The sequence below is a fragment of the Diplotaxodon limnothrissa genome, linkage group LG23, assembly GCF_057381915.1.
Source record: "Diplotaxodon limnothrissa isolate DT_005_m linkage group LG23, D_limnothrissa_male_GT1.1, whole genome shotgun sequence".
Taxonomy (NCBI): domain Eukaryota; kingdom Metazoa; phylum Chordata; class Actinopteri; order Cichliformes; family Cichlidae; genus Diplotaxodon; species Diplotaxodon limnothrissa.
In genome coordinates this window covers 41,970,052-41,981,736 of record NC_140617.1, presented here as the reverse complement: position 1 = coordinate 41,981,736, position 11,685 = coordinate 41,970,052, and the positions used below count along the sequence as shown (strand labels likewise).

General features: G+C 38.0%; 1 protein-coding gene across 1 annotated transcript; it reads right to left on the bottom strand.

Moving 5' to 3' along the window:
- Positions 1–408: 408 nt before the first annotated feature.
- On the bottom strand, positions 409–4,002 carry LOC146608708 (interferon-induced protein 44-like). The gene is made up of 9 exons (XM_085347336.1): positions 3,960–4,002; positions 3,731–3,773; positions 3,546–3,566; positions 2,721–2,754; positions 1,724–1,925; positions 1,347–1,499; positions 1,078–1,249; positions 889–989; positions 409–729 (listed from the first exon to the last, which is right to left on the bottom strand). The coding sequence occupies exons 2-9, from the start codon at positions 3,768–3,770 to the stop codon at positions 556–558; spliced, it is 897 nt and encodes a 298-aa protein (XP_085203462.1). The 5' UTR covers positions 3,771–3,773; positions 3,960–4,002; the 3' UTR covers positions 409–555.
- Between the last annotated feature and the right edge of the window lie 7,683 nt (positions 4,003–11,685).

Below are 11,685 nucleotides of genomic sequence, written 5' to 3'. Positions count from 1 at the left end.
TGATTAAGCTCTCAAATGCATAGCCAAGGGGGAGACTAAGGACATATACAAGTCCTAATTTGGACTTGTATAATTACCTGGATGCTTGTATGGGTTGATAACCTAAGTCATTAAATATCTATCCATCCTCTTCCGCTTCTAAACTCTCATTACAGTTTAGAAAACAAGAAATCACTGATTCACAGAGGACAGTCTCACATCAAGGGTTGAACTGATTTATTTGAGTTACACAGCAGGCAACAGGTTACAAGCATATATGTGTCATTCTTTATGCCATTACCATTTTGAATATACAGTAAATAAAAAGTACATATTGATTTTCTGTGAAGGTTATTTGGATTTAATTTACGAAAGAAAAAAAGTGAAATAAAATAAGAACAAGACAAAAATCAGTACAATAAAGTTTCTGATGAAATTCACTTTTTGTGTGACTGTGATTGTAATGATAGCAAAGCAAAATAACCTGAAGAGTAACTGAGCATTTTCATTTTCTATCCCCCTCAAACATTTGTTACAGGCCAGGATTATTCAACCCAACAATATACAACCATTCATTCAATCATTTATATCCTGGTCATTCAGGTAGTCCTCTCCATAGTCAATGATCTTTTTCAGTGCACACAGTATCAGTGAATCTATGTTGTCATTCGTGTCAGTTTCTTTGTGGTAGTTCTTCACGAGGAAGATGCAGTTCAGTAGAATACCCAGGTTCCTGTTTAGTGTTTGCATCTAAGTTTAAAAAATATTGCATTTAAAAACTGAAACTGTATTGTTGCACTAGTGACATGATTATAAATTATTTATTGAATTATTTGTACTGATTCCAGCTGAGGTTTCTGTTCAAATATACTGAAATGTACAGCATGAAAGTTACTTCCTGGAACATACCTGGTCATTCAAGTACTTGCTCTTGTAGGTGTTCTTTATGTTTTTTTTGACTTCGGGACAGGCTTCATCAATTTTGGTCATGATGGCTATTTGTGGGATCCCTGCCAATACAGAAAGCAATGCAATCACTTTATCTCATGTTTTTCTAGTATTTGAAATCGTGACATCATGTAGAACATCTGCTCTCACCTTTGTCACGAGCATGTAGTCTGACTTCTTTCATCTTCCTCCAAGTTTCATCACTGATCATGCTCACTGTGTCAGCTGGAATAACAAAAGCCAGAATTTGGACTTTGTCATCTAAAGTAGGAGAACTGTTGTAGTAAGGATCCGATTCACGCAAGAGAGCTGTGGGTTTGAACTGGGGAAAAAAAAACCAAAGTCACTTAAACCTTTTTGCACGATACAGTTTCTGTATCACAGACTGTGTACAAGCATCTGGATGAAAAACATCATACCGTGTAACCTTCTTTGACATGTCCACTAATGGCAAGTTTGATGTCTTCCACATGTATTCCTTTCTCAGCGCCCCTCTCAAGCCCCATGGTGTCAGTGAAGACAAAAGAGTAAAAAGTTTCTGGATTTCCTTTCTGAATTTTAAATGTCCTGTACTGTAAATAAAAAATGTGGTGTTGTTATATTAGTGCCAAATACTAAAGATCCTAAACAGTTTTCAAAATAATTGACACACTAGTTGTGCTGACTATTTTTCACTCTTTTTATAGTTTAATGCTCATAAAGCAGCTACCACTGCAGTGCGCTCCTGTAGTCATAGAAAACCTCAAAAGAAATGAGTGTGCAACTATGATAAGGATAGATACATCCTCATACATACTGCATTAGTGAAACTATCACCAGAGGTTGCATCTGCCAATGCTCGAGTTGCGATTTTGCCTCTTAAAGCACTGTCCACAGAGTTGATGAAGCTGGACTTTCCAGCACCTGGTGGTCCATGAAGCATAATTCTGAGATGCTGGACATCTTTGTGAGGCTTGTAAGCTCTGACAAGCTGCAGGTCTCGCTCTCTTTCACTGTTTCTAAAGAAAATTACAATAGGATTTAGTGTGCACTTACAGTTTACACAACAGTGTTATGAACAAACACAAAATAACAACAAACAAGCAAAACACTTGAGGGGTGTACTACTGAGACAGGCTGACATCTGTTTTCTACTACCTGCAATGTCAGAAGCCTGAAATAACCAAATAAGCATTTCTGTGTCACCATGTGAAACTATGTGAATTCCACATTGTGACTCAGAGGTTTGTGCTGCTGTAACAATTTGAATGTATAAAATTTATTCAGCAGAGAATCACTTCAGAATCAAAATGTAAATGTGAGATCCACAGATGGGTTTAAAGTAAAATTGAATGGACATTAAACATAAGTTAACAAAATGATCAAACAGGTCAAAAGACTTTGATTTTCCATCTATCCATCTTCATCCACTTTATCCGAGGCCGGGTCGCGGGGGCAGCAGCCTAAGCAAAGAGGCCCAGACCTCCCTCTCCCCAGCCACCTCCTCCAGCTTATCCGGGGGAACACCAAGGCGTTCCCAGGCCAGCCGAGAGATATAATCTCTCCAGCGTGTCCTGGGTCTGCCCCGGGCCTCCTCCCGGTGGGACATGCCTGGAACACCTCACCCAGGAGGCGCCCAGGGGGCATCCTTGTCAGATGCCCGAACCACCTCAGCTGGCTCCTTTCGATGTGGAGCAGCACTTTGATTTTGTGATATAAAATTGTGACTCTAGGATTAACACAGAGTTGGTGAAAAGGGTTATTTTTATTAATTCTAGTACACCTCTCTAATTAACCACACTTTTAACACTCACCCCCATGGTATGATCCTCTCTTCTGCCTTTAACACTATAAAGTAAAAATGTAAATTCTATGAGTCACATTGGAAGCATAACATTTTAAATTAATTACACATCATTATGTGTTAAGGCTGTTACACACTGAACGCGTTGTGTTTTTGAGGACAATTCCTCCTCAATAAACGCACTGTGAAAACTAAAATTGAAGCCGACGTCAAACTATGACGAGCTGAGAAAAGTAAGAAACTAAGAAAACAGCAGCAGGGAGAATTTAACGGTTGGATCCAGGAGCTGAAGCTGTGTGTTTGTACAGTTCAGGATGTCAGTGGGACAGTTTGAGGCGAGGCAGGAAATTATTTTACTAAGCCGCATTGTGTAGCTGTGTGTCTGAGGTAAATAGTATTACGTGACTATTTCCATTTCAGTATTCCATTCCATTGTATTCAGTAGGGGTGCCGTGTGAGTTTAGAGTGCACTCGTTGTCTGACGCAGCGGCCTTGTTATTCAGGTCATTTTATTCAGATCCAAAACATGAGACAAATCGATCTTGGATCGCAAAAATAAATAATTTCATCAATTCTGCTTTTTACCCATGGATTTCAGTAACGTTGCTCTGCCTGTAACCAATTGCGCCTCGCCCAAAGTTCCAGTCCAGGAATTTTGTTTACATTTCCTGGAATTGTTCAGCTCAAACGGTCAGTGTGAACAGCTGCAAAAAGAACAGATGAGTCTGAACAATATTTTTAAGATAGGAAATATTTTCACAGATTTTACACGTCCGGTGTGTAAAAGCCTCAAGTTTTGTCTTCGAGATTTTGTATCATATTTTAAATATCTTACGAGGAGGTGGTGAGCGATTTCCTGCAATTGAAATATGACAAAGTAAAAACATGTTAGCAACATTTTTCCATATTCAGTTCAGTTCTATTAGATTTTAAGTTAAATTAAATGTTTTTTTGACTTTTAAATCAAAGGACGTTATGAACAATGAACAACAATGAATATAATATGAAAAAAAAGCTTACCTGACAAGATATTTATAATTTTTTCCATTTTTTTTGTCATCAACTAATTGTGAATTAAACAAACAGAAAAGATAGTAAATTAAAAAATAGTAAATTCGTTAAATTCTTCAAGAAACTACATTCTTTTAACTTAATCTGAACCAAATGGCAGAGATGACTCAGTCCGGTCAATTTAATAATTTAATAACTGGATTTCTTGCATTGGATTATTAACACAAAGTTACCGTACCTGAATGTCCAACTGTGCTGTGAAGTTGTCGTCCCTTGGTTTATTGTTCACACTGGTGTAGATGACGTGTGACTTTGGATTTATAAATGTCCTTTCACTTTCTTTTTGGGTCATGTGACTTCTATTATTCTCTCTATCTGATGGCAGTCTAATGTAGTTGTAGCTGCATAGCTTCTTAATTTGCATGTGTCACTAACATCTATTTCTTAAAATCTAAAACTTGCTTCCGTCATAATCCCAGGATTTTTACCCAGCGTTTTCAATTTTAGCCTTTGTTGCAGTTTTCAGTTTGAATATTACCTTTTATCATCTGCTCCAGATATATTTTCATTCTGATTTAGTATTTATAGTTTTCTTTGTTAGTTATTCTCAAGTTTTTCCTTTTTGTCTACTGGATGTTCCTGATGTTTTTGAGAATCTATTGTGTTTGAGTTTGGCTTTTTGTATATTAGGTTTGTTTAGTTTCCTTTAGAATTGATTATATCATCTGTAGTTTCTCTTTATAATGCAGTTTATCTACTTGGTTTTTATTTTTCCAACTTACCTTCTTTTATGATTCTTTTCTGTTTCCTATTTGTGTCCCTGTATCTGTCTTGTCTCTTTGTGCTCTGGTTGTCTGTTTCCCTATTTATTTGTCTCCCATTCAGTCATATCCCCCTTCCTGTTGACTGTATGTGTGTTTGTGTTACTTCCTGCTTTACTTTGATAGTCCAAGTGCTTGATATTGAATTTTACTCCCCTCATCTAGTTAATCCTGATTTGTTCCTTGGTGTTTCGGTTTCATCTGCATTTATCGCCCTCCCCTGTCTAGTACTCCTGTTCTCCTCTATGTAAGTTAACCCCATTGTCTTGTTATTCATTCTGCAGTTATTGTCTCCATCTTCCACTGTCCTTTGTCATGTCCTATCGTCATAATTTTACGTTACTTGTTTCCAATTTTTTGCACTCCGCAATTTTCCCTAGAACAAAAACTTGGGAACACAGAGCAAGGAGTGCAAAACTATTCCTGGCTCCAGTGTTCCTCTGATTTTGCATCTGTGTTTTGATGAAACATTCAAGCTGTTAAGTTCATCTCCGGTTTCTCAAGTTCTGCAACCATTTCTGTACACAGGACTAAATGATAAACATTCAACTGTACTCCATATGGTATATAATGTATGTGAAAAGTAAAAAACATCATGTTGGCAAGTTTGTGTTAATAGGAATGAACAAAAAACGTTATTGATTGAAATAAAATGAACTGATCTTCAAAACTGGAAAGGAACATTGTGATAAGGAATATTAATAAACTTTTCAGCAGAATGATATAATGAAATTAGCATAATTGTTTTTTATTTTCTAAAGAATATTGCAGCGGTTTGAGATGACAATTTTTAAGCTTGTAGTGTGAGTCACAAAAAAGAGAAATTCATTGAGAATTTCATATCATTATGATATCTGTTATCATATGTGATATCAGATATGATTGTTTTGTAATTTTTTGTTTATTAAGTTATCACATTCCTTTCAAATTATTCAATTTGAGCAGAGTTGTGCTTTGATTTCTCAAGAGTATGGCAGCAGTTTGACATTAAACAGATGAACATCTGCACAAATGTTTAGTAGGTGAGGAAGAAGAAGAAACACTTAGATTTTCATGAGAACACAAAGATTTTCACTGAATTTTTGATATGTCATCACATTCTATTGAACCTGTTTCATTTGAGCATAAAGGTCATTTAAGTTCTCTGGAATCATGCAGTCGTTTGAGATAAAACTGCACAGATATAGTGTGGAGCACCTGGGACCCTGTTCTTGACACATACGTAGCAGGGTCTAGCAGTCTGGCATGCCAGGCTTCTCATTGCCTCTTGTAAATGCTGTTAAACAATGTTCTATTTAGAGCTCATGATGTGGATGACTGATTTATCATGGATTGTGTAATTTCATGAATATGTAATTTCATGTTAAAAATGTCTTCATTTAAAATGTATATGTGTAATGTGTAAGGGCTAATGTCTCATGAGAACACCCTTAGCGAGATTATACAAGAGAGAGTACAATGAGAGAGTATATTTCTTTCTTGGACTGCGGGTGAGCAGATGTCACTCATGAAGCTCTGCTAAGCTAAACTAAAGGTTTATTGAAATCAAGGCAAAGTAACACAAAGACATCAGGACCTCTTTTCAGGACAAGCGGTCAACGAGGTATTTCTGTCTTTATTTTATGTTTGGACTAAATATATGTACTGTAAAATTGCTAATGTGTGTGTACCGTTCACTCAATTTAAACAGTTCTCACTGTGTATTGGCATAATGGTGTACTGGGGTTAAGGCCTGAAGACTCGATGGTATAACTAAAGAGCAGAGAAAGCCCAAGTAATAAACCCCTGTTTCAAAGAACCGACCTGTGTCTGTGTTGTAGTGAAGAGAGCTACACCTCTCGGCCTTTGGGACTCCTGAGAGATGTTATTGCAGTTTCCGACCCTCATTATCAAGTACATTTTGTGACAAAAACACTTGCTGCTCATGGTGGTGCTGTGTGGCAAGCAGAGGTAGGACCCAAATGCAGGACTCGGAAACAAAAGGTAGTAAACTAAAGATTCAAGAGTCAAGAAGCTTATTGTGATGTACACTGCAAAATACAGATGGTTACGCAGAGCAATGAAATTCTTACTTTGCAGGTTCCCTTCACACAACAGATTTACAGTTATGGATAATTACAGTTCGACAGCAAGTCAGAGATTTAGTAGCCTGATGGCCTGTGGATAGAAACAGTTTCTTAGTCTGGTGCTCCTTGCTTTCACATTTAGGCAGCATCTGCCAGATGGCAGGAGTGTGAACAATGTGTGCTGTGGGTGGGTGCGGTCCTTGATGAACCCCTTTTCCTGACCCAAGTGTTGTAAATGTCCTGTAGTGATGGGAGGGGTACTCCACAGATGAGTTGTGCCATTTTAATGACACGCTGGAAAGCCTTTCTGTCCTGAGTGGTGCAGTTCCCGTACCACACTGTGATGGAGTTTGACAGGATACTCTCCGTGTGGAGGATTTTTGTATGATATGTATAACTATGTAACTATATACTCTATATCTCTATGTGCACTGAACATATATATTTTAACTTTCACATAGAGTCTTAAGCACAAGACATTTTGCTTCACCGTGGTTTATTAAGGTTTTACAGTAACAGGGCAGTTGGCAAGCGGACTGAGGTATGTGATGAGAGGTGATCTGTTGTTATATTTTATTTAACTGAACTGTGTAACCCCTTGATGCTGTTTGAAGTAACCCCTTTTGTTTTATTTAATCTGTGACTGTATATCTCAGAATTACTTGTTTTGAACTTACCTGAATTAACTTAAGCTCATTGTTGTTATTGCTCATTGTTTATTAGTTCAAAAAGTACTGTACGGTATCAACTTTTTCTTATTTTATAGTTTTCACGGTGCTGAATGTCAAGAGAATCAGCCGTGTGTGGAGAGGAAATAAATGGCTGCACCCGTTAGAGACTCTTCTGTCGTTCTTGATGCCAAGGCTGCTACAATCTATACCAGGGGTCGGCAACCTGCGGCTCTGGAGCCGCATGCGACTCTTTTGTCCTTATACTGCGGCGCTCCACGTGGTTTGGGAAAATAAATTAGAAGTATTTCGCTGAAGTGTATTTTATTTGTGTTTAGTTCTTTTTTTAACTTGTAGTTCTAAATCGGAAGATTATTGTGATTTTGAAATATAAAAATAAAATTATATCTTATTATTTTTTCACTGCTCAAAATAAGTGTCACACTCGCGGAAGCCGGTGTACCCGCCGAAACGCCGTGTATTTATCGAGACTTTCGACCCCAGGTAGGCCAGTTATGGATCTTCGGATCCACATTATGTCAGCAGCTCCACCATGAACTATGTTAAAACAAACACCACTCACGCCTCACAGATGACAGCTTACAGTCCTGCGTAAAGATGAAAGTGACTTCGTACAACCCCGATTTGCAGCCGCTGTGCGCAGAGGTTCAGGAGCAGAAGTCCCGTTGTAAACATATCACGGCAGACCCGACGATGTTTGCATGAACAGGCTTTTCAGCATCTCTTTATTGACCACTTTTCACACACGGTTGCTGTACGCACACAGCCGGCTGTAGCTTTTCAGCTCACAGCCCGACAACACAACAGCAGAGAGAGCACAGACTTTAAGGCGGCGAGGCGTGATCGCGGGTGCCGCTCAGGTGCGTCGCCTCCCCTGCAGCGGCGCTGCAGACCACGCCCCGCCACACACATTAACCAGGTAAAATACATATTTAGGCGGAATTTTGCAAATATATATATATTTTTTTGTTAGCAGCATAGAGCTTTTTTTCCAATTACTTTTTAAAAGTCAGGTCAAGGCTCCAAAAGCCCAAAGGCGATATAAGGGTGGCACACAACAGTTTTTGTTTGCTGGATCATTTTAGTTCAGCTGGGTGTCTTTCCTTTTTGTTATATTTCTTTAAGAGTTCAAAATGTGTTAATTACATAAATAAAATGTAATTTTCTCTGCAGCACTTCATGGATTTCATAAGTAACACACCTTATTTGCTCTATGGATTCTTTTAAAAAGCAGTTAAAAACTTTTCTGTTCAAACAAGCCTTTTGTTGATCTACGTATTTTATATTCTTTACATTATTTACATTTGATCTTTTACATTGTGTATAATGTCTATTGATTGTATTGTTTAGTTTAATATTTGTGTACAGCGCTTTGTGACTGCCTGTCTGTGAAAAGCGCTTAATAAATAAACTTTACTTACTTACTTTAGTTGTTCACACAAAGCATAAAAGTAAAAAACAATATATACAGTGTTATCTTCATTTTAGATTTCAAAAAGTATTTGCGGCTCCCAGTGTTTTCTTTTGCGTGGAAACCGGGTCCAAGTGGCTCTTTGGGTGTTAAAGGTTGCAGACCCCTGATCTATACCATCTAGGAAAATCCCTGTATTCAATGGTGATCCTCTTCAGTACATCTCTTTCATCGGCGCGTTTGAACAAGGAGTGGAAAAAATTGTATTGTATTGTACTGTATTGTTTGGAACAGTTTACAACATGACAGCCAAGAGAGCTAGTACACAGTTGCCAATATATGGCTGCAGGAAAAGGCTATATACAAGCAAAGCAAATGCTCAAAGAACACTGGAAATGAATATAAACTCGCAACTGCGTACATTGAAAAGACATTATCCTGGCCTGCCATTAAAAAAGAAGATGTGAAATCATTGAAAGCTCATTCTCTGTTCTTACATGGGAGTTGTAATGTCATGAAAACCCTGCAATGTATGCAGGAACTGGATATGCCAAAGAACATGAAAATCATTTTATGCAAACTGCCATACAAAATGAGAGAGAAATGGAGCCTTTGCATATGATATACTGAAAAATTCTAAAAATTTTCAAATTCTTTTGGGTCCTTTATTTGGGGACATTCAGAATGTAAGATCAACAATCCCTGTCTGAAAGGTCAACAACAAACTGAAGGAAGTTACACCCAACCAAACAAATTAAAGGGAACAGCTTTGCTTCTACAGTCACACCCATGAACATGGATAAAACTTACAGCACAGGAAGGTTAATTACCACAACAAACCATGACTTTACAGTAAAGGCATCTTTTGTCTGCTGTACTCAACAACACACACTGGAGGAGTGCCAACAGTTTCAGCGGAAGAAGCACAGAGACATAATGCTTTTTCTAAAGAAGAAAGGGCTGTGTTTTGGTTGCTTATGTGCTAGGCACATAAGTAAAGACTGTACAAGTGTTTGACATGTAGGACATGTGGTAAAGGTCATCTCACTGTCCTCCATATTGATAACAGAGACACAAATAGTTTAAGTCCAGAATCCAGAATCCACACAGAAGAATATAACTCCTATAAAAACATGTGGTCATACAGGGGCCAGAAGAGACAGTGGTTTGCTTTCCATTCTGCCAGTTCAAATAAAGTCCGTTAAAGGTAGTCATGTCATACAGATATATGCAATTTTAGATTTTGACAGTTCAGCTAGTGTCTGTTCAGAGCATATGCAAAGGCTAAAACCTGTGGGCAAACTCACTTTCTGTTACAAAACGATGGATCAAGAAAAGGTTGTCTCTACACACTAACTTGCTGGTCTTGAAATTCCTGGTTTGGGCAACAATGCCTTCTATGAACTTCCAGAAGTCCTAACACAGGAAAGGATGCCTGTCACTACAGATAACCTTGCAAAAAAACAAAAAACAAAAAAAAACAAACAAGATCTTATTTATTAATACTATTTGTATTTTATCTATTTTTTATCCATCATTTTATCCAGAAAGAATTTCATTGTACAGAGAAATGCTTTTTTCTTTGGACACATGACAATAAAAGCTTTGACTCTAGAATCTTGAATTTGTGGCTCAACACTGTCCTCTAGTGGACCAAAGAATACTCAAGAGGCACTCTGACAGTAGGTTCACATATGGGGCTGTCTGCGAAAACAGGTGCAGATATAGCAGCAGTAATTACAACAGATAACACTCTCTAGTGAACATCAGCTCTGAACACTGAGCACAATAAGAACAATCAAGTAATTAACTAAAATACAGTCTGTAAAGCAATGTTTTTACACTGTTTACTATTACAATGTTGCTACTCTCACACTGGCAGAAAACAAAAATGGTGTCAAATGATGATGAGCTGATAAAAGTAAGAAACTAAGAAAACAGTAGTAGGGAGAATTTCCTGGTTGGATCCAGGAGCTGAAGTTGTGTATTCGTACATAGTTCAGGATGTCAGTGGGCCAGCTTGAGGTGTTGTTGGCAGAGTTGGGACCAGATCTGAGGAGGCAGAGAAATCATTTCACAGAGCTGACTGAACCGGAGCATCGTGTAACTGTGTGTCTGTTGTAAATAATATCACGTGACTTATTCTACTTGGTTCGTCAGATCTTTTTGGATCCGAAAAATGGGGCAAAACATAAATGCCGCGATTTACCTGGGATTTCAGTAAAGTTGCTCTGTCTGTAATCAATCTCACCTCGCCCAAATTTAACATAATTTAGCTTGACTTAGGTTGTGTTTTCATTCTGATTTAGTATTCATAGTTTTCTTTGTTATTTTTTTCTTTTGTTCTATGTTCCCTGTGCATAATCTATGTTTCTGTTAAGTCTCCCGTGTTTAGTCAGGAATCAGTTGTTTTTGATTTTACTTTGGTCCGTCCAGTTTGTGCCAGTCCAGTTTGTGTCTTAGTCTGTGTCTCAGTGTTTAGGCTTCCTATTTTATTTTGATAGTCTCTCATCTCATGTACGTTGTGTTCAGTTTAGCGTCCCCTCTTGCTAGTTAATTGATTCTGTTCACCTGCGCCTTGTTTTCCCCAGCTGTGTCTCTTTCCATGATTGCGTTATGTCTATTTAAGCCCTCAGTTTTCTTTAGCGCTCTGTCATAGAAGAGAAGAGGATATAATCTTGAGAGTAAGAGTTGGGCACATAGGCTTGAATAGCACACTTAAAAAGATGGATAACATGACACAGGGAATTGTGACTTCTGTGGACATGAAGAGACATTTGAGCAGTTAGTGTTGGAGTGCAATAAGTACAAGCAAGAAAGGGAAATATTGAAGTCTGAATTGCAGGAAAATAGAATTCACCTAAGGGTAAGGGACATATTTCAAAGCAATGCGGGGGATGTAATTTATAGGGCAGTGTTTGGATTTTTAAGATCGACAGGTGTGTATCCATGACTGTAGACAAACTGCTCCAACCCA